The 22,940-nt window shown below is 37.3% G+C and overlaps 1 protein-coding gene across 1 annotated transcript in view; it reads left to right on the top strand.

Moving 5' to 3' along the window:
- WDR70 (WD repeat domain 70) overlaps window positions 1-22,940 on the top strand; it is a 298,973-nt gene that overhangs the window by 2,224 nt on the left and 273,809 nt on the right. The window contains exons 3-5 of the mRNA XM_049648141.1: window positions 116-199; window positions 9,218-9,338; window positions 18,094-18,295. Of these exons, the coding sequence (XP_049504098.1) occupies window positions 116-199; window positions 9,218-9,338; window positions 18,094-18,295 (407 nt within the window). The remainder of the gene's footprint in view (window positions 1-115; window positions 200-9,217; window positions 9,339-18,093; window positions 18,296-22,940) is intronic.

Genomic DNA, 22,940 nt, shown 5'->3' with positions numbered 1-22,940 from the left:
CTTGTAGCCATGCTATAAATGAAACAGACTAAATGGTTATAAGTATTTATTAAGTACCTAAAGTTTGCCCAGCTTAGTGCAAGAAGATCACAGTCTGCTACTTATTTCTGTTTAGGAAAAAAAGCTCGAACATTTGATTTGGAAGCAATGTTTGAACAAACACGAAGAACGGCTGTGGAGAGAAGTCGGAAAACACTGGGTAAGAAGTACAGTTAGTCCTTTTCTATTGGTTTAATCCTGTACACGCTTTAAACAAGTATATTGACAGTTATAGAAGACTGAGAAAGGGGTGCCTGGGTGGCTCAGTCGGTTGAGTATCCAAGACTCTTGATTTGGACTCAGGTCATGATCCAGGGTTGTGGGATCCAGCCCTCTGTCTGGCTACGTGCTGAGTGTGGAGTCTGCTTAAGATTCTCTCTCTCTCCCTCGGCCCCGCTCCCGTGCGCTTTCTTTCTAAAAAAACAGAAAAAAAAAAATTCAAAATTGTTAAAAGACCACATGTGTTCGTTCCTTTGGAAGCAGAGGTTATTATTTTTTTTTAACGTAAAAAGTTGCATCTAAGTAGGATAAGAAAGCCTGGATGCTAAAATCTTTTTGAAGTGTGTGCTGTGAACAAGCAAGGATTCTAAATTAATTTGTAAGAATCAGAATAGCAGTTTCTTTATTACCTCTCCTTTCACCTTTATCTGATTTTCATTTCATTTTTTTCTTTTCCTGCTTACAGCGGAACCAGTATTTGGAAGGCTGGGCGAGAGGTGGCACTCAACACCACTGAGTGTTGACTCAGTTTAGAAAATTGAGACATACAGTGAATGTGGCTGCTGCTGTTGAACCCCTGCATTAATGAATTATATCACACATGTAACGAAGGCCTTAATTTCCAGACTGTCTGGTTTGATACCAGGCGGTTGGCAATTCTGGAAAGCGCCTTGGGGTCTTCCAAGTAGACTGACTTCTCTACTGCTTTCTTTGGATCTGAATCAGATCGTTGTTACACTGGAGAAGGAATAGATGTATCCTGATAGAGTAAAACGGGCTAGAAATCAGAGATAGGACTTTTAGACAAATTTAAGTGACTGTTGTTCTGCCAGTTGTCCTTTTTGGTTTAAAATATATAGCAGTAATACCTAATATTTGGAAAGTGAGCTTCATGTGATTTTTTTTGGTCTTTGGAAGAATAAGTTGTTTTTTTGTGTGTGTGTGTGTGTGTGATGAGAGGCCCACTATGTACATATACTATTAAAAAAACTGTCATTATGTGAAATCTCACACACAATACACAAAAGTATGGTAATGAACTCTTATCACACGGATTTAAGTACTATAATAATTCATGGCTGGTGTTATTTCCATTTACTTCCCCTCTCAGATTATTTTGGCACAAATCTTAGACATTATTTCACCTGTAAATATTTTAGTATATGTTTTTAAGAGATACAGATCCTTGAAAAAAATGTTTATTTTTGAGCGACAGCACAAGTTGCGGAGGGGCAGAGACAGAGGGGGATAAAGGATCTGAAGTGGGCTCTGTGCTGACAGCAGCCAGCCTGATGCAGGGCTCAAACTTGTGAACTGTGAGATCATGAACTGAGCCAAAGTCGGATGCTCAACCAACTGAGCCATCCAGGTGCCCCCCGATCCTCTTACCTTAGCATACTTAAAAATATTAAATAATTTGGTATCATCAGACAAGATACAAAGACATTTTGTATTTGAGGCCTATTTACAAATGCTTTAACCACTTGATTTTTAAACATTTTAGTGAATGCTTATACTGTTATAGTATAGCATTCTTGTATTTACCTCTTTCAGCATGTGATAACGAAACATTGGCACAGAGATTGTCTTATTCACCTGAATGAGTTCTATAGTTCCCTATACCATGCCTTGCAAGATAAGTTCTCAATATATACTTGAGAAGGTTAAATTGAATTTGGAACTGTAATACTGTCTTTTGAAAAACGCTGCTTCTTTGGAGAATGTTTTAAAATCCTTTGTATGGATACAGAGCTTGGGATTTGGAGTTGGAGGACCTAGGTTTGAGGGTCAGCCACACATCAGGTTAGAGATAATGTTGGATGAGTTTTCAAATTTAGAGCCTTAATTTCTTTGTCTGTTAGGTGAAAGTGATAATAAGGTCTTCCTTAGAGGGTTCTTGAAAGGATTAAGATGTTGAGCATAGTACTATTTATTTATTAAGTTTATTTTGAGAGAGAGAGAGAGAGAGAGAGTGAGCACATGCATGCTAGTGAGGGAGATACAGAGAGAGGGAGAGAGAGAATCCCAAGCAGGCTGTGTGCTGTCAGCACAGAGCCCCACATGAAGCGCGATCTCACAAACTCTGAGATGGTGACCTGAGCCTAAATCAAGAGTCAGACGCTTAACTGAGCCGCCCAGGTGCCCTGGGCATAGTACTTTTTAAACAGTTAAGTACTTGAAAAATGTCACTTTTATTTTTTATTATATGTTTATTCTTTATTTGTGTATTTATGTATTTATTTATGTATGTATGTATGTATGTATGTATGTATGTATTTATTTAGAGAACACAAGTAGGGGAGGGGTAGAGAGAGGGAGACCCAGAATCCAAAGCAGGCTCCAGTCTCTGAGTTGTCAGCGTGGAGCTCAGTGCAGGACTGGAACCCACGAACCATGAGATCATAACTGAGCTGCAGTTAGATGCTTAACAGACTGAGCCACCCAGGCACCCTAAAAATATCACTTTTAATTGCTAGAGTTTTTCTTAGTAAAAGCACATATGCGTTTAGCACCTGAGAGGACTTATAGTGAAGAGTTACTACATTTTTAAAATTTGAAACGTTATCTCAGGACCAAGTTCTTCTGTGATGTTTGTGGATGAATTAAATGTATTGAACTTCCTTGATTTAGTATTGTTGGACTTGGACATAGTATTATATCCTCAGACTGCTGTTTTTACCCTGATCTAAACACATGAATCCAGTTTGACTTATTTTTCTTGAAAGTTCAAAAACTGATATGGGCATAATTTATTTTGTGCTTGGACTGGAGTCTGTGAGCATTGACATGAAACTTGAGGAGAATAAAAACTTTGGTCCCTTTTAATAGCGAGTTTGTGTATATGAATATGAACTGTTTTGGTTGGTAAATGCCCTAGTAGAAAGGATGAATTACTATAAAACCTCAATAAAGTATGCATTATTTAAAATGTCAGGAAATAGTAGTGGTGCAATTTTTTTTTTTTTTAAGTTTTCAAATTTTTTGAAAGCTCTAAGTTTGTTTAAGTCATATAAAAGGTCCTTTTTTAGGACTGTAATACTATGAGGACATAAGTGGGGAGGAAAGATTTCTTTTTAAAAATTTATTTATTTTATTTTTTTTTAGAGAGGGAGAGAGATTGTGAGCTGGGGACAGGGGCACAGGGAGGGAGAGAGAATCTTAAGCAGGCTCCACATTTAGCAAGGAGCCTGATGCAGGGCTTGATCCCACGACCCTGGGATCAGGGCCTGAGCTGAAATCAAGAATTGGATGCTCAACTGACTGAGCCCCCCAGGGGCCCCCCCCCCAATTTTTTTTTTTTCAAATGCTTATTTTGGTTGTGCCTATGTTTTAGATGGATTTATGAACTTTCTCAGTTATGTAACTGGAAAAAATGAAAAAAAACATGAAAGAATTTGAAAATGATTTCAATGGATGATTTAATGATCCTGAAAAGAAAATCTGTCCCGTACATTTTAGAAATTAGAAAAGCTTAAAGGTTTTTTTTTCCCCCCCTCCGGTGTACTTGAAATGGTCTCTCTACCTGGTTGAATACTACCTCATCATTTAAGCCCTCATATTTTACTTTTGTTAGGTGTTCTTTTTTTTTTTTTTAATGTTTATTTATTTTTGAGAGAGAGGGAGAGACAGAGTGTGAGCAGGGGAGGGGCAGAGAGAGAGGGAGACACAGAATCTGAAGCAGGCTCCAGGCTCTGAGCTGTTAGCCCCGATGCGGGGCTCGAACCCATGAACTGTGAGATCATGACCTGAGCTGAAGTCGGATGCTCAGACAACTGAGCCACCCAGGCATCCCACTAGGTGTTCTTTAAAAACCTGTTTGGATATAATGGCTTTGTTTCCATGACACTTTAAAAAATACTATAGATTTTATCTTAATATTGTTCACGTATTAAGGATAAGAACTTTGTTCTTCATTTTTGCAGTGCCTAACAGAGCTGGGTACATAATGGTTATATCCCTAAATATTTAATGGAGATACGTCATAAATGTAGTTAAAATGTTCTTATTCTTTACTTCCTGGTATTTTGACAATATTTAAAATTACGGGCACCTGAGTGACTCAGTCAGTTAGTTGAGCATCCGACTTTGGCTCAGGTCATGATCTCATCGTTCCTGAGTTTGAGCCCCACATCAGGATTCACTGCTGTCAGCACGGAGCCCACTTTGGATCCTCTGTGTCTCTTCTCTCTCTCTCTCTCTTTCTGCCCCTCCCTTGTTTGTGCTCTCTCTCTCTCAAAAATAAATAAACATTTAAAAAAATTAAATTCAACGTAAATTTATGTGAAATTTGTAGGGTAATGAATTATTTTAAAGTAGAATAACAAAAACATTTAGCAAGATTTAAGTCCCGTGGGTAAAAAGAGTATCATGATTAGAGAACATTTATTTTAGCTATTATTTCTGGTAATTTTATTTCTTTTACTTTTTTTTTAAGTTTATTTATTTTGAGAGAGAAACAGAGAGAGAGCACAAGTGGGGAAGGGTCAGAAGGAGAGACAGAATCCCAAGCAGGCTCCACGCCATCAGTGCAGAGCCTGATGCAGGGCTTGAACTCACAGACTTGAGATCATGGAGATCAAGAGTTGGGCACTTAACCATCTGCACCACCCAAGCACCCTTTATTTCTTTTATATTTTATCTTAAGTTTCATTTCTTCAAGTTAAGTGGTTGCTATAATGATTGGCTCTGAGATTTTCAGCTGCTGAATTACATTCTTTTGAGTCTGCAGTTTGTGTGAATCAGCCCAGATGGGACATGGAGGTATTGGATAGTTTGCTGCTAATCTAGACAAAAATTGCGTACATTTGGAGGGGCTTTTGCAGAAATGGCTGTCCATAGTTGATAACTGAAGGTAGAGAACAATAAAATGAGGTGCTTGGAAGTATAAAATTAAGTGTTGGGTAGTAGATTAATTCATTTTGGTTGAGGGAAGATACAGAGCATTTTTACAGTGCTTACAGTGTGCTTGGTTCCACATTGGGTCAAAGTGCGTGAAATGATACCCTCTGTCAGGGAGTTATAGACTACTGAATTCTGTTTGGTTTTGGTTTTTGTCCTCAGTTAACAATGAGGAAGAAAAATTTTTTTCCTCTAAAATGTCTTAATCCCCCTTTTATCTTTATCCTTTGCTTTAATGAAGCATCAGGTGATGGCAAGAACCTCTCTGATTAGAAAATCCTTTCTGGTGATGGGGCTCCTGGGTGGCTCAGTCGAAGTGTCCTACTTCAGCTCAGGTCACGATCTCACACTCTGAGTTCGAGCCCCGTGTCGGGCTCTGTGCTGACAGCTCAGAGCCTGGAGCCTGTTTCAGATTCTGTGTCTCCCTCTCTGCCCCTCCCCTGCTCATGCTGTCTCTCTCTGTCTCAAAAATAAATAAAAACATTTTTAAAAATTTAAAAAAATAAAAAATAAATAAAGAAGATCCTTTCTAGTGTTAAAAAATTAAAATTTTAAATTAAAAAATTAGATGCTTCACTAGGGACAAGTTGTTTGGAGTAGTTATCCTCTGCTGAGGAACTCTAGTTGAGCAGGTGGGTGGGCCAGTTTCCGGATAGTCTGGCCACAAGCATGCAGTGAAGGGCTGGGCTTTATTGCCTCTTGGAGAGAAAGGCAGGCAAATTGTTACTTAAGGTGGGTGGTGCTCATTGGATAATTTTAGTCTCTTAAGAAAGTCTGGTCACATCTCAGAAAGATCCAGTTTTGGAGCCTCAATTCACTGTTTTGGGACTTTATAGCTTTGTTACTTGACTTTTCAATGGCATAGATTTCTCAAATGTAGAGTGAGAATAATAGTACCTACTTCAAGTGTATCGTGTAATTGAGATTGTTAGGAGAGTAAAACTTAAATGTTCTCACTTAAAAAAAAAAAAGGTAGATATGTGAGATGATGGATATGTTCATTCACTCCATGGAGGGAATCCTCTCATAATGTATATGTATATTATATCACATTGTACATTTTAAATCTTTTATAATTTTATTTGTCACCTATACCTCAATAAAGCTAAAAAAATAATATTTACTTCAGAGGTCGTTGTGATGATTAAAAGAGTTAATTTATAGGCAGTGCTTAAAACAATACCTCATACATAGTTAGCTCCATGTTAAGTATTAGCTGCTCTAATTTTTGTTAAATTAAGGTTGCTATTAAGATACTTTTTGTTACTTGCAAAGAAGTCCTAGAAGACCTAATTAAAAATGGCTCAAGGGGCTCCTGGGTGGCTCAGATGGTTAAGTGTCTGACTTTGGCTCAGGTCATGATCTCACAGCTCCTTAGTTCGAGCCCCGCATCAGGCTCTGTGCTGGCTACTTTGGATTCTGTGTCTCCCTCTCTCTCCGCCCCTCCCCTGCTCATGCTCTGTCTCTCTCTCTCTCTCTTAAAAATAATAAACATTAAAAAAATTTTTTTAAATAAAAAATAAAAATGGCACAACTAAGAAAAATGTACTGTTGCACATGACAATAACTCTGGAATGGGGCTCTTCCATCTTCTGAGTCCTGACCTGAAGAATATTAAGTTTTTCCCTCTTTTTCTGCTTTGCCAGTTGTAGGGTATTGGCTTGTCCCAAGCTGGGTATATTCTCATGACCTAAAATTGTAAGTGAAATTTTGTTACATGCAGATGACCACCTCCACAGGCTGAAAGGATACTGTTTGATATATGTTTTAAAAGTAAGGGGTGCCTGGGTGGCTCAGTTGGTTAAACTGACTCTTGATTTCAGCTCAGGTCATGATCCTCAAGGTCATGGGATTGAGTGGAGCCTGCTTGGGATTCTCTCTTCTTCTCTCTCTCAAAATAAAGAAAAGAAGAAAACCTTTCTCAAGTTTTCTTCCGGCTGACTTCTCCTCAGATCTTAATTGACTAGTATTAGTGTGGCACATCAGCTCCAAAAAACAGCCACTGACAAGAGTGATAAAGTTGAGTTGGAATCAAGTTTTAACCCTTTCTGGGCGGGGAGGGGCCCAGGATCTGCTGAAGAACTTGCTCTTATCTGGAGAAAATTGTGGTTTTCGGAGCAAGGGAAAAAGGGAGAAATGGCTGTTGGATAGCTAATAACGTATGCCGAGGTACTGTTTACTGAGTAAGGTCAGAACTGCCCCAAGACCTGAGCCTAGGATCAAATGTCCAAGTGTTTTTCACCCCCGAACCCCTCTCCTCCCACCCTGTAGAGTACAGAGGGATTGACTGGAGAAGCAGGATGAGGGTAGGAGCCAAGCAGGGCAACTCTTTAAAAAAAAATTGTTTTTTAATGTTTATTTTTGAAGGAGAGAGATATAGGCGTGAGCAGGGAGGGGCAGAGAGAGAGGGGGAGACACAGAATCCAAAGCAGGCTCCAGGCTCTGAGCTGGTTAGCACAGAGCCCCACAAGGGGGCTTGAACCTGCCCACCGTTAGATCATGACCTGAACTGACATGGGACGCTTGACTGAGTGAGCCACCCAGGTGCCCCGGGGCAGCTCTTATAGGACATTATCTTCCTCTTTTTTATTTTTTTCAACCTCAGCATCAGAGTGCAGAATTGTCAACTTCTAAGTCACCTTAGCCCAGTGGTGAGCACAAAAAATATGAACACAAGCTAGGGCTGTAGTATGTATTTGCCTTACCTCTTCCTGCAGAGTTTAATCTTCCTTGTTTGAATTCAGAGGATATCTAGTTACTTGTTGACACTTGCTTGCTATCTCCTTGTTTCTCATCGTCCAGGTCCTGGCAACAAAAGACCCTAAAGAGTACAACATTTCAATTAATAAGTAGTACCCTTTAATAGTGCCTAAGTTTGGGTGTATTGTTTTTTCATCATTAAGGAAAAATGTTAAAGATTATCTTAAGTTATTGAAGATCATGGTAGTTAAGAACCAGACTGTTCATATAATTAATTTCCTTCCTATGTGTCCCTCAATTGTAGAGTGAGATTATCAGAGGAAAAAGATTTAATTTCTTTGGATATTTGTTTTTGTCTTTCCAAGGTAAATAACTCTAGAAATCTGAAATTTTCTCATAGTTTTTGTGGGAAGTGCTTGACCACAAATCCAGTGTGGGAAATTCAGAAATGAACAAAATGTTTTTTTTACACAGAGCCCGACACAGGGCTTGAACTTGTGAACCATGAGATCATGACCTGAGCCAAAGTTGGATGCTTACCTGACTGAGTCACCCAGGTGACCCAGGAATGAACAAAATTCTGTTTATAGTGTAAAACATTGAAAATGAAAAGTAAAATTACCTAAGATCTTACTTTTAGATACTTTTTTACTTATAACCTTCCACATCTTTTTATTTTATTTTTATTAATTAATAATTAATTAATTAATTAATTTAAAGACTTTATTTTTATTTAAAATTTTTTTTCAACATTTTTTATTTATTTTTGGGACAGAGAGAGACAGAGCATGAACGGGGGAGGGGCAGAGAGAGAGGGAGACACAGAATCGGAAACAGGCTCCAGTCTCCGAGCCATCAGCCCAGAGCCTGACGCGGGGCTCGAACTCACGGACCGCGAGATCGTGACCTGGCTGAAGTCGGACGCTTAACCGACTGCGCCACCCAGGCGCCCCAAGACTTTATTTTTAAACAATCTCTACATCCAATGTGGGGCTCAAACACACAACCCCGAGATCAAGAATTACATGTTCCACTGACTGAGCCAGCCAGATTCCTCCCGTATCTTTTTAGATAGTACATTGTGGTTCATATGCTATTCACATGCTAATTTTGCTTAGCGCATCTGTTACTATTTTTCCCAGATTTGTACATTTTCCATCACTAATTTTATTGACTGTATTTTATATTATCGTGGTTTACAATAGTTATTTTCCCATTGTTAGACATGTAGGTTGATAATTTTTTGCTGTTACTGGGACCACTCTTAAGTTACATCTCTGTGACTATGTTAATTTTTAGCCTTTATTAATAGTGAAAAATTTTGAAGAGTAACTGTTGGAAAATTTTTTAATCTTTTCAGAAGCAAGAGAAAAAGAGGAAGAAATGAACAGAGAGAAAGAATTAAGAAGGCAAAATGAAGATATTGAACCAACATCTTCAGGCTCAAATGTGGTCAGAGATTGCTCTAAATCATCTTCCAGGTGCTTGATTTTCTCAAAAGGATTCTATTAAATTATCGCTCCCATTTAGGTGTTTAATCTCAGATTAAATTGAATCTAGATAATTGATTATCTTAGATAATTGAAACTGGTAGTCATTGCAAAGGAAAAAAGAGGATAAAGATAGAGATTTTGTTCTAAGAAATTTTTTAAAAATATCTTCAGTTTTTTTTTTTTAATTAAAGATCTTCAGTTCTAATTAGAGCTCAGCAAGTAAACACTATCAGATTTTAGTTTTCTCAGAAATATAAAGCAAGTGACAGCTTCTTTTGTCAGTCACCACAATGACTATGCGTTGGCACTAGGGGGAGCAGTCTTTACTGGTTCTGAGAAGGGACAGGGTGACCTTTTTCCTAGGGAAGAGAAAGCCCATAATTAAAAAGAATTCTCTTGAAATTTTGTAAACAAATACACATTTTTAGATAAATGAGAAAGTACACATTAGTTAAGGACTTTTAAAAATGTTTTTTTTAATGTTTATTTGTGGGAGAGAGAGAGAGAGACAGAGCATGAGCGGGGAGGTGCAGAGGGCAAGGGAGACACAGAATCCAAAGCAGGCTCTAGGCTCTGAGTGGTCAGCACAGAGCCTGATGCAGGGCTTGAACTTACAAACCTCAAGATCATGACCTGAGCTGCAGTTGGATGCTTAACTGACTGAGCTACCCAGGCGCCCCAACATTAGTTAAGGACTTTTAAAGGCCCTTTTGATAATGGTTTTCACGTACTAGGACAAAATGCTAGAACATATAGGTGGGAGGAAACTGTGAAATGACTTTTTTCTTCAATGAGGCAACTGGAAGTTGTATAATTTCTGCATAATTTTAATTGCTATAAGGCTATGCAGTTTTTCTTGTGATTTTTACGTCTTTTTTTAAAAAAATAAATCTGATCATTTCTTTCTCCACTTGAATTTGGACCTTATAATTTATATTGATAAACTTGTTGCATTTGATATTTTTTCTCATTCTCTAGCTTTTTATTTATTTTATTTTATTTTATTAAAAAAATTTTTTTTTTTTAAACATTTATTTATTTTTGAGACAGAGAGCATGAACAGGGGAGGGTCAGAGAAAGAGGGAGACACAGAATCTGAAACAGGCTCCAGGCTCTGAGCTGTCAGCACAGAGCCCGACGCGGGGCTCGAACCCACGGACCGCGAGATCATGACCCGAGCTGAAGTCAGACGCTTACCGACTGAGCCACCCAGGCGCCCCAACATTTTCTAGCTTTTTAAAGAATCTCAGTTATATCACATTTCATTGTACAAACATTGTTTTCATGTGTTTGAGCATATTTTATTCAAGATACATTTCTAATTTTTTTAAATATTTATTTTTGAGAGAGAGAGAAAGACAGAGCACGAGCAAGGGAGGGTCAAGAGAGAGGGAGACACAGAATCAGAAGCAGGCTCCAGGCTCTGCACTGTCAGCACAGAGCCCGACATGGGGCTTGTACTTATGGACCGTGAGATCATTACCTGAGCCAAAGTTTGACACTTAACTGACTGAGCCACTTAGGCTCTCTAAGATATATTTCTTAGGCAGTTATTGTCCCTCAGATATGAGATTATTATGCTATTCTCTTTTTTTCTAGATTTAATAAAAATTACTTTATAAGTGAGAAATTATTATGAAGTATTTAAGACTTTCAAAAAGTTGATAAAGGATAGTATCCACTAGACAACTTAAGAAGTAAACTTTTACTGTTATGGTGAACACTTCTCAGAACTGCCTTCCATTGCCACTCCCTCCCTTCTTGGCAGAAGTAACCAATCTTCTAAATTAAAATTTTTTTATGTATCTCTTTATAATGTTATTGTGTATCTTTGTATCCCTAAGACATATATAATATTGTTTTGCATATTTTACAACCTTTCTAGTATAGCACTTAGCATATTATACACTATTATGTAAACTGTTTCTGCTGTGTGTTCTTTCATAAGATTATGGACACTGTAAAGTCAGGGTTGTTTTTCCCTTTAATTAAACAAAAAATTTTTGTTATGAAGTATACTATACATATAAAGCTCTGAATATCCTACATTTAAAGTAGAGAGAATGATGAAGTGAACACCTAGCTTGGGAGAGAGAGTATAGAGCTTTACCAGTGTCTTTGAAGTCCTCTCTCTGCTCATATTTCTCTTTCTTGCACTGGGGAAATCTTCACTTTGTTTACCCTTACTTCCTTTTTTTTCTAAATAGTTTACTAGGTATAAGTGTATTCCTAAACAGTATGCTGTTTTATATGATTTCTTATTTAAAATTACTTATTTATTTAGAGTGCATGTGTGTGAGTGAGTGTTGAGTTGGGGAGGGGCAGAGAGGGAGAGAGAGAATCCCAAGAAGACGTTGCACTGTCAGGGCCCTGACTTGGGGCTCGATCCCACAAACCGTGGGATCATGACCTGAGCTGAAATAAAGAGTCAGATACTCAACTGACTGAGGCCAGGGGCCTCATGATTTCTTATTTTATATTGATGCTGTTAATGCTGTCTTGGATCTTTTTTCACTTTGGTGTTGTTTTGTTTTTTTTTTAATCCAAGATGTTTTTGAGATTCACTCATGTTCACAAGTGGGGTTATAGTTTATTTTCAGTGCAGTTTGGTTTTCTTTTTAGAAATACACTATAATTTTTTCCATTGTCTAGTCAGTTTAGGTTGCTGTTTTTCTGTATTATTATGACATTTTTTATGTTTTTACTGACTTGTAGCCATCCTCTGTTTTATATGTGCAAAAGTTTCTTTACAGTATGTATCTAGTAGTAGACTTGTTAGGTCTTTAAGTACATACTTACTTTTACTATATTTGGCTTAGTTATTTTCTGAAGAGTTTGTACCCATTTACATTACCACCAGCAGAGTGTAAGAATTCCTGTTGCTCCACATCCTTGCCAACACCCATTATTGTTACACATTTTCATTTTTGCCAACCTGATTATTGTGAAGTAATAGCCTTATGATGTTCATTTGCACTTTGCTGGTTACTGGTGTAGTTGTGCATCATTTTAAAAGTTTTTTGGAGATACATTTTTTCTTCTGAAGATCTAAAAAGAACTGTATCTTCTGTCAGATTTTATATTGGGTTGTTTGATGGTTTATTATAATTTTTTTATTTTTTAATGGTGTTTTTAAATAAACACAAGTTTCACATTTTAATGTATTCTAGTTTATTAATCTTTTCTTCTGTGTTTTTGTGTTTTGCTTAAGAAATGAGTCCTGGGGTGCCTGTTTGGCTCAGTTGGTTGAGCGTCGGACTCTTGATGTCCCCTCAGGTCATGATCTTGCGGGTGTGGGATCAAGCCCTGTGTCGGGCTCTGTGCTGAGCTGCTGAGCATGGAGCCTGCTTGGGATTTTCTCTCCCTTTCTCTCTCTGCCCCTCTCCTTCTCGTGCTCCTGCACACGCACTCTCTCTCCCCCAAAGTAAATAAATAAACTTAAAAAAAAGAAAAAAGAAATGAGTCTTTGTTCTGAGATCATAAAGAAAACTTCCTATGTTTTTTCTTAAAGTTCTCAAGTTTTGTATTTAACATTTATGTCTTTATTCAATCCAGAATTGCTTTTTGTGAGTAATGTGAAGTTGTAATCCAGTTTTATTTTCTCCTCCATATGGCTAATCAATTTTCCCTGTCCCTTTATTTTTAATTTTAATAGGATTTAATTTTTATTTTATTTATTTTTTAATTAAAAAATGTTTTTAATGTTTATTTTTGAGAGACAGAGACAGAGCATGAGTGGGGGAGGGGCAGAGAGAGGGTAACACAGAATCTGAAGCAGGCTCCGGGCTCTGAGCTGTCAGCATAGAACCAGACACAGGGCTGGAACCCACAAGCAGTGAGATCATGACCTAAGCCGAAGTCAGATGCTTAACCGACTGAGCCATCCAGGCTCCCCAAGGCCTTATTTTTTAGATTAGTTTTAGGCTCATAGCAAAATTGAGCAGAAGGTACAGAGATTTTTTTTCCATATAGCTCCTGTCCTCCTACCTCCCTCATCATCAACACCCCCCTACCAGAGCGATACATTTGTTACAATTGATGACCCCATGCTGACACATCATCATCACTCAGAATCCATAGTTTACATGACAGTTCAGTCTTTGATATTGTACATTCTGTAGGTTTGGACACATATGTAATGACATGTAGCTACCATTATATATCAGAGTAGTTTCAGTGACTTAAACATCCTCTGTGTGCTACCTTTTCATTCCTTCCTCCCCCTAATTCCCAACAACCACTGATCTTTTAAATTTTTGTCAAAGAATTTATACACATTATGAAATCAAACATTGTTTTTCCCTGTTCATGATTCTTACTTTCCAGAAAAAAACTACTTAAATTTTTTTGTTTTTCATCTTTTATTTACCTTCATATTTCTAAATTGTAACCTTTTACCACTGTCTTGATTTTTTTCTACTGTGGCAACTTTCTGTTTTCAAAATTTTTTACACACCAAACAGAAATTTGACCATTAACCAATGATTTCTCACTGTTCTCTCCTCTTAGCCGCTGATAGCCTCTGATATACTTTCTGTCTCCTTGAAATTTACCTGTTCTAGATATTTCATATAAGTGGAATTATGCACTGTTTTCCTTTCATATCTGGCTTCTTTCACTTTGGATGATGTTTTCAAAGTTCTTGTATCAGAACTTCATTCCTTTAAATGGTTAAATAGTATTCCATTGTATGTATATATCACAATTTGTTTATCCATTCATGTGTTACTTAATATTTTTGGGTTTCCACCTTTTGAGTTTTGTGAATGTAATGAACATTGGTGTACAAGTATATGTTTTTGAGTCTTTGCTTTTAATTCTTTTTGGTATATACCAAGGCGTGGAATTTATGGGTAATATGGTGATTTTATGTTTAACTTTCTTTTTTTAAAATTTTTATTCATTTACTTTTTAAGATTCATTTTTAAAAATATTTTTAAGTTATATATATATATGTATATATATATATATATATATATATATATATAATGTTTATTTATTATTGAGAGACAGAGAGACAGAGCATGAGCAGGGGAGGGTCAGGGAGAGAGGGAGACACAGAATCCGAAGCAGGTTCCAGGCCTTGAGCTGTCAGCACAGAGCCCAACGTGGGGCTCGAACTCACAAACCGTGAGGTCATGACCTGAGCCAAAGTTGGATGCTCAACTGACTGAGCCACCCAGGTGCCCCAGTATTTTTAAGTAATCTTTATACCCAGCGTAGTGCTTGAACCTAAGTACCCCAAGATCAAGAGTCACGTGCTCTCCACTGACTGAGCCAGCCACGTGCCCTTATTTATTTTAAGTAATCTCTACATCCAACATGGGGTTCGAACTCACGATCCTGAGGTCAAGAGTCGCATGCTCCTCTGACTGAGCCAGCCAGGCACCCCTGTTTAACTTTCTTTATGAGGAATTGCCTAACTGTTTTACAATGTGGTTGCACCATTTTATATTCCTATCAGCAATGTACGAGAGTTCCAATTTTTTCACATTCTTGTCATTAGTTATTTTCCATTTTGTTTTGTTATGGTTTTAATATAGTCATCCTAGTAGGTGTGAATTGGTATCATGTAGTTTTTTCATTTCCCTAATGTCTAAAGGTTTTGAGCATTTTTTTCATGTGCTTATTGGCCATTTATATATCTTCTTTGGAGAAATAACTATTGAAGTCCTTTAACCATTTTTATTTTTTATTCATTATTATTATTTTTTTAAGTAGTCTTCACATTTAACACAGAGCCCAATGCAGGGCTTGAACTCATGACCCTGAGATCAAATCTGAGCTGAGATCAAGGGTTGGACACTTAACCGACTGAGCCACCCAAGCGCCCCCAAATAATTTTTTAAAAAATCTACAATGTTGTTAAAATTTGTTTTAGAGGAAGGTAGTCATTTAAGACTACCACTTTTTAAAAAAAATTTTAAGTTTTTGGTAGGTGCCTGGGTGGCTCAGTTGGTTAAGCACCTGACTCTTGATTTCAGCCCAGGTCGTGATCTCACAGTTTGTGAGTTGGAGTTCCGCATCGGCTCTATGCTGACAGTGTGGAGCTTGCTTGGGATTCTCTCTCCCTCTCTCTCTGACCCTCTCTTGCTCACATTCTCTCTTTCCCAAAATAAATAAACTTAAAAAAATAAATTAAAAACATTTGTTTTAATTTGAGAGAGAGAGAGGGTGAGAGCATGTGCAAGCAGGGGAGAGTGGCTGAAGGTGAGAGAGAGAAAGAAAGAGAGGGAGAGAGAGAATCCCAAGCAGGCTCCACACTCAGCATAGAGCCTCATGTGGAGCTCGATCCCACAACCCTGGGATCATGACCTGAGCTGAAATCAAGAGTTGGACACTCAACTGACTGAGCCATCCAGGCGTCCCTCAACTGACGGAGCCATCCAGGCGTCCCTAAGACTACCCCCTTTTTTTGGCTTTAAAGAAATAGTGTATGAATGTAAGTTGCCCTTCAAAATCAAATGCTGGGAAGAAATATGTCGTTTATTCAATGAAATATAGCTGCAGGATAGGAGGGAAATATTGATGTACTCATAATTTGTAAGATAGGAATCATTCAGACATTTGCATTTTCTCTAAAGAAATTAGTACCAGAAATAATGAATTTTGCTTATGAATTTAATTTCTAAACTGAAATTGTATACTTACACATCTTATTTAATGCTTAGCTAAGCTCTCTTTTAAAAAGTCAGCTGAGAAAAATGTTAGGTTTTGACTCCTCTGTTTTCTCATCAGATGCATATTGTTTCTCAGGATCTGGTTCATATTTTGGCACCACATTGAGTCAAGGCATATTTTAAACATGGAATGTGCTCTGTTTTCTGTCACGGACATTTTTGGGCATAATTTTACAGACTTTGTTTTTCAGAAATTGAAAATATGTTAAAATAGTTTATTTTTTTGCCTTGTGTATATTAGAAGCAAAAAGACAGAAATGGACTTAGAAGCTGCATAGAAGCTGATACATTCCATCTAGTTTCATGTGGGTATTAGGACTGCATAATCAGCCGTGGAATCAACATGGCTTCATGTAGTTGTCAGTTCAGTGCTTGCTTCTGAACTAGTTAATTCAGTTAAAGCATTGGTGCTAAAGATTAACAGTTTAGTTAGAGCTCTCTGTGCTCTGAATAATTTTGCATTAAGACAGTCTGCGACTTCTAAACTAGTACAGTTGGGAATTTGTGATTTTAATCACAAGGGAGAAAATTTTGGAGTGTGACTACTTTAATAAAAATGTATTCAGTCATCCAGCTGTTATTTATTGAACATCTATTGTGGGTTAGGCACTGGTTTCAGCACTGGGGATACAGCAATTAGGGAGTCAGATGAGATCTCCGAGCTCATATTGTTGGGATATTTGAGGAGATGGATAACAGATTGTAAACAACTGAGTAACCAATCAAATAAGATAACTTAGTGAGGTATTTAATAAAGATAAACTAAGAGAACGAAGATAATAGTGACTGATAGGGATGTGTTTGAAGATTAAGAAAGGGGGGGGCATTAAAGCCTCTTTGAGGAGGTGACATGGGACGAGACCTGAAAGATGAGAAAGAGGCCATTTAATGATCAGTTCCAGCAGAGGGAACTGCAGGTGCAAAGACCCTCATGCTGGACCAAACTTAACCTCTGTGGTTTGAAAGAAGGCCTGTAGGGCTGGAGAACCATGAGCTAAACCGTTGCAAAAACAAAGAGAAGCTCTTCGTGGAGGTTTGCTTGCTCCTGTCTTTGTATGTGGATAAGTGTTTACGTATGTATTCCCCTCAATATTGATCTTAGGTGAAAATAAAAAGAAAAATCACATTTTTTTTTCTTCAGTGGATATTGAGTGCCTATTAATTACGTCAGGCCTCATTTAGGTGCTAGAGACAGCAATGAACACAACACACAAATTTCTGTTTTCATGGAGCTTACATACTAGAAATACTTTATTAGAGGGCAATAATACTTTGAGTTTTATAAAATATTTAATAGATTAATGCACACAATTATGAACACAATTCTCAACCCTTTGGGATGGGATGGGAAGTGGAGGCATATGGTGGATGGTGGTGGATTTCAGAATGCCTAGAGGTGCGTGATAAAGACCTCAATGCAACTGCGTAATGGTCCTCCGGTGTGCTGGGTAGAAAAACACCTTGAGAATCAGTGTGATGCTCCTTACAGTAAGACAGTTTTAGAATCCAGGGATGCTACATAAAACGTTTTAGCAACTCAACAAATTTGAATAAAAATTGGGAAACAATTTGTGTTTCAGAAAATATATTGAAACCTTATGGGAGTAATACTAACTTTCTTACATGGCTGCCTTTATTTGCTTCTGTGGTAAAAACAGTGATTGGATTCAGATATAGGAAACAGAGGGATTGGTTACCTTAGTGGTTTTCTTTCTTATGGATATAGTAGTTTGTAGTTTTTTCCCACATCCCAGTTCTGCTGGCTCTTCGTGAGTGAGGATTATCTCAGGGGCCGTAACATAATTGCTGTGACCTTTAACTCTGACTTTATGTTTAGGGTAAGTGGATAAAAGAAACTTTTACTTTCTTAAGATAAAATAATACCTGAGTTACACATTTAATGTCTGAATTACAATTTTAACAAACTACACATTAATTAATTAATTAAAATAAAAACTTAGTTGTTAAAAGGAGAGGCAGAGTTTCCTGGGAAATCAGTACTATCTCTAGAGTGTGTTCTTTGTTGCAGTAGAGGCAAAGAGTTTCTGTTTCTGTATTTTCAGGGATACAAGCAGCAGTGAAAGTGAAGAGAGTTCTGGTTCTTCTGATGATGAGTTAATTGGCCCTCCTTTACCTCTTCAAATGATGAAAGAACCAGGTAATCATATTGAGGAAGATATCGTTGGCCCTTTACCTCCACCTTTTTATGAAGATGCCGAAGATGATGATGATGATGATGATGACGGTGATTCAGAGGAGGAAGAAGTAAGTATTTCAGTAGTAATTTACCAATTCATTGGAATAGCGTAGAGATCAGTTCCCTGCTAATTGTTATTCATGCGTGAGAGCAAATAAGGAATAGTTTTGAGTGTACTACTGATAGCCCTTGTTGAAAGAACTTGAGAGGATGTACTTCAGGAACAAGGCAGTGTTACTCAAAAATAATAAATGGACAATAGGAAGCAATGTGTTAAAAAGGAATTAATGGGCACCTGGTGGTCCAGTGGGTAAAGTGTCCAACTCTTGATGTCGGTCACGATCTCACAGTTTGTGGGGTTGAGCCCTGCGTTGGGCTCCATGCTGGCAGTCAGGAGTCTGCTTGGGATTCTCTTGCGCGTTCTCTCTCTCTGCCCCACCCTTGCTTGTGTGCATGCATGCGCTCATGCTCTCCCAAAATAAATAAACTTAAAAAAAAAGGAATACAATTTTGTTAAATATACATAAGCATTGAGTGTACATAATGGTAGTGAATAAATTTGGGGGGATATAAAAACAAAGTAGATCTCAAATTATTGTAAACAATAATATGGAAGATGGGAGAGTAGAATCAGTTCATTCATTTTGAAGTCCTTGTATTATTTGGGAGGAAGCTAGAGATATTTGTTAACTGCAGATTAGGTTAAGTCAAGTGTGCAAGTTAAAATTTTAAGAGTAGTTACCCAAAGAATAGAAACAAATTGTATAACCTCCAAAATGGTAAAAGAAAACATAAAGAAAACCACTGGTTTACTTTATGTATTTGACACCTGGAGTGGATAATTTTTTAATGTCATCCTCTGACAAATTATTTTCAGTAACGATTATGAGATGAAACAAATGATGGTCAGAAAAGGAACAACTTTTGCAAATCTGTCAGTGACTTCACAAAATGGGCATTCTTTGCGTATCCTTGTTCAGTACCCAGTATACAAAATTTGTCAATCTATATTTATTCATAGTTGATCAAAGAAAACTTTTAATTTTGAAAAATTTTTTTCTCATGAAATGACAGATATATGTATATATACACATGTGCACCATACACGTGTGTCTGTGCACATGTATGTGAAATGAAAAAAAGCACATAAGGATAAATTTGGCAGTTTCATTAAAAATTGTGTTTTATAATAGATTTCTGAAACTGCAGTGTTGACCATATCTCTTTTTATCTTGATATCAATTCTAGTGGCTTTTAAAAAATACCTGGTTTCACTAAAATGTCTTTTCTAGAAAAAATACCATTTTCTAATACATTTGATAAAAACTTCTAAAGATTTCGTCCATAAAAATCAGAAAATGGCTAGGTTATGGTAAATATTATCATCAAATTATCTGCTTTAGAATGTTTTTGGTGAAAACAATTCAGGTGTTCAAGCATTGCTCTTTTGGATTCTTCTGCCAACCTAGTCTCCCATCTTTTATTTTTCCTCAAAGAATAACAGAATGGAAGATACTCAAGTATTATTTCTTTGTCTTAATGTATCACTTTGTTTTGAATCTGCTGTTTAAATGCAGAAATGTGTAGTACAACAAAGATTGGAGATAGGAAACTACCCTTAAAGTAAGCTTGAATGATTCTGAACCACTCAAAACGTTATCTATAAACATAAGTATATGAGTATGTATGTGTATGTATGTGGTACAGACTGTGTAGCTGGGAGTTCTCTATATCAACTGCATGTATACTATAATGCTTATTGAAATAATAAAAATTTGCTAATTTGAGACTTATATATTATCAAAACTCAGCACTAATCATAGTAAAAAGCAACAAAAAACACATTTCTGAACTGACATTTTTAGAACTGCCAGCAAATGGTGATAATGGAAAACAGACTCATCTTCAGTTGATTTTAATATTGTTTTAAGGTTCTTTACAGACAATGCACCCCCTTATTGTCTGCACCACTTCCACTGCGATGTTCTTGATATGCCTTTGAAGACAACTCAATCGTTGCAGTAAAAGACAGGAAAGGAGAAAAATGAAGTAGAGGAAAATCTTGGTAAATAGAGATCACAAGATAAGGTGGTAGGCATGAATGCAAGTGTATCAGCATTCACAGTAGATGTAAGTGGACTCAACTTGCCACTTAAATTTCTCAGATTAGATTTAAAAAATTTAGATATATTCTGTTTATGAGTGATAGACCTAAAATGTACTGGCATAGAAAGGTTGAAAGAAAGGAATAGGGGCGCCTGGGTGGTTCAGTTGGATAATAATGTGTCCAACTCTTGATCTCAGCTCAGGTCTTGATCTCAGGGTTGTGAGTTCAAGCCTTGTGTTGGGCTCCATGTCTCTCTGCTCCATGACTATAGCAGGAAAATACTAACCAAAAGATAACTGATTAGTCTTATAAAACTAATGTAACACAAAATAATCTTTATGTCATAATTAGTCAAAGTAGCAAAATGAGTGTCATTACTTAATGCTAAAAGGAAAAGTTTATTCTCTAGGAAAATTTGGCCTTTCTTAATATCCATGAATTTAACACAATATATTCAGAGCAAAAATTGACAGCATTATAAGGAGGAATAGACAAATCTACAGTCATAATGGGAGATTCGGAAATTGTTAAGACAATTAGTAAGAGTATAGTACCGGACAATATAAATGTATACATATATATATATACATTTATATATATACATCTCTCCCTCCTCTCTCTCTCTCTCTATATATATGTATATATATGTATATATATATATATATATATATATAGAACCCTTATCTAACATTTTCTTTTCAAGCACACAAAGATAAATCAGAAGCAATAAGAAGGTCACATCTAGGTCACAATATGCTATGGACATGAGAAAGATATGCTTAATTATTTTGGGTAGTTCACAGAGTAGGTAATAATTAGGTTGATCATGAAATGTGAGAATATTGTGTAGTGAATGTTTGTGTGCCCTCAGGATTCATATGTTGAAGCCCTAACCCCCAGTGTGGCATTCGGAGGTGAGACTCTTTGGAAGTAATTAAGGTTAAATTATAGGTCATATGGGTAGACCCTGATGTTATAGGATTAGTGTGCTTATGAGAAGAGAGACACTGGGGCACGTGGGTGGCCCAGTCAGTTGAGTGTCCGACTCTTGGTTTTGGCTCAGGTCATGATCTCAGGGTCATGGGACTGAGCCCCATGTCAGGCTCTGTGCCAAGCATGGAGCCTGCTTGAAATATTCATTCTCTCTCTCTCTCTCTCTCTCTCCCTCTCCCTCCCTCCCCCCCACCTTTCCCACCCCTCCCCTCCCCCTCTGCCTCTATCCTCCACTCATGCTCTCTCTATAAATTTTTTTTTTTATAAAATAAGAGGAAAAAAGAGAAGAGAGACACCAGAGAACCAGGTCTGCATATAACAAAGCAAGAAGGTAGGCATCTAAAAGCCAGGAGGAAAGCTCTCAACAGAAATCAAATTTGCCGACACCTTGGTCTTGGACTTTTAGCTTCCAGAATGATGAGAAAATAAACTTCTGATATTTAAGACATGTAGTTTGTGGTATTTTGTTATCATAGCCTCAGCTGGTTAACACAGGTTTGCAAGGCTGACAAGAAGCTGGAGAACAGAGCATGGAAAAAAGAAGGGTGTTCTGAGTAAGAAAAAAAGTGCTATAGTGAGGGCTCAAATGTATGCAAGTATATGATATGGTGGTGAAATGTCATATGAATAGCACCTGGCTGAGTTTTCTCATAAGGGGGAGGTGGAAAGATAAGGCTGCTGAGAACAAACGTAGAGATCAGTACGGAGAAGAGCACCTTTCTGGAAGATGTGGAATTTGAATGAACCTTGTAGAGGGTTACATTTTGATGGACATGTGCACATAGGCCACATGTTGTCTGTGAAGAGTAAATGGCAGGAACACAGGCAATATATACAAGGTTAGATTCCAGATGATGCGAAAGTCAACTTGCCTAGAATGGAAAGTTGATAAAGAAGGCCAAACTTTTGACATGGAATTGATGTGTGAGTAAGCCTGAAGTGCAGCTGGGCAAAGAAGTAAAAGCGTGCCAAGGTGTGGGACTCAGAAGCTTGTCTGTAAGCTTTAGCCTTTCATGGCTGTAATTAAAGTGTATCAGGGGACTGAATAACAGTTTTCTGTTTGTTTTTGTTTGTTTTTTAGTTTTCTGGTTTTTTATAAGATTATAACACGTCACGTCTCTTGAAAGAAAATTACTAAGTCTTTTTATGGTGTACCTTTTTTTTTCTTTGCAAATATAGTAAAAGAAAATGCTGATAATATGCAGGTCAAAGCAAGGCTGTGGATAAGTGTACCGATAACAGCCTTAATTTTAAAGTGTGCACTAATTGATTATGCAAAGTTTATTGGCATTGTTAACTGATTAAACTTTTGGAAGGGAGGTAAGACAAGAGTGGGAGATTCCTTGTTTCTTTTCCAAGAAGAAAAATGTCTTTTGGGTGTCTATCATAACTAACATTTCCAAGGCTAGGGCAGAGATGGCGGGTAAAGCAGGCAGCTTGGAAATTTGCAAATGTGAATGTGGCTTTGCAGTGGCCTTCCTAGATTTGGATAAATTATATTGGCCTTGAATTGAGTCCTTCAGTTTTCAGACTGTGGTTTAATAGTAGTAGAAGGGGGCAACCTTAGGCTGTTTTTTAGGTTCTGAGTGAGAACACGACTCTTTGACTACAAC

Source organism: Panthera uncia (assembly GCF_023721935.1).
Source record: "Panthera uncia isolate 11264 chromosome A1 unlocalized genomic scaffold, Puncia_PCG_1.0 HiC_scaffold_17, whole genome shotgun sequence".
In the NCBI taxonomy this organism is placed as follows: Eukaryota; Metazoa; Chordata; class Mammalia; order Carnivora; family Felidae; genus Panthera; species Panthera uncia.
This window is presented reverse-complemented; position numbering and strand designations above follow the sequence as displayed.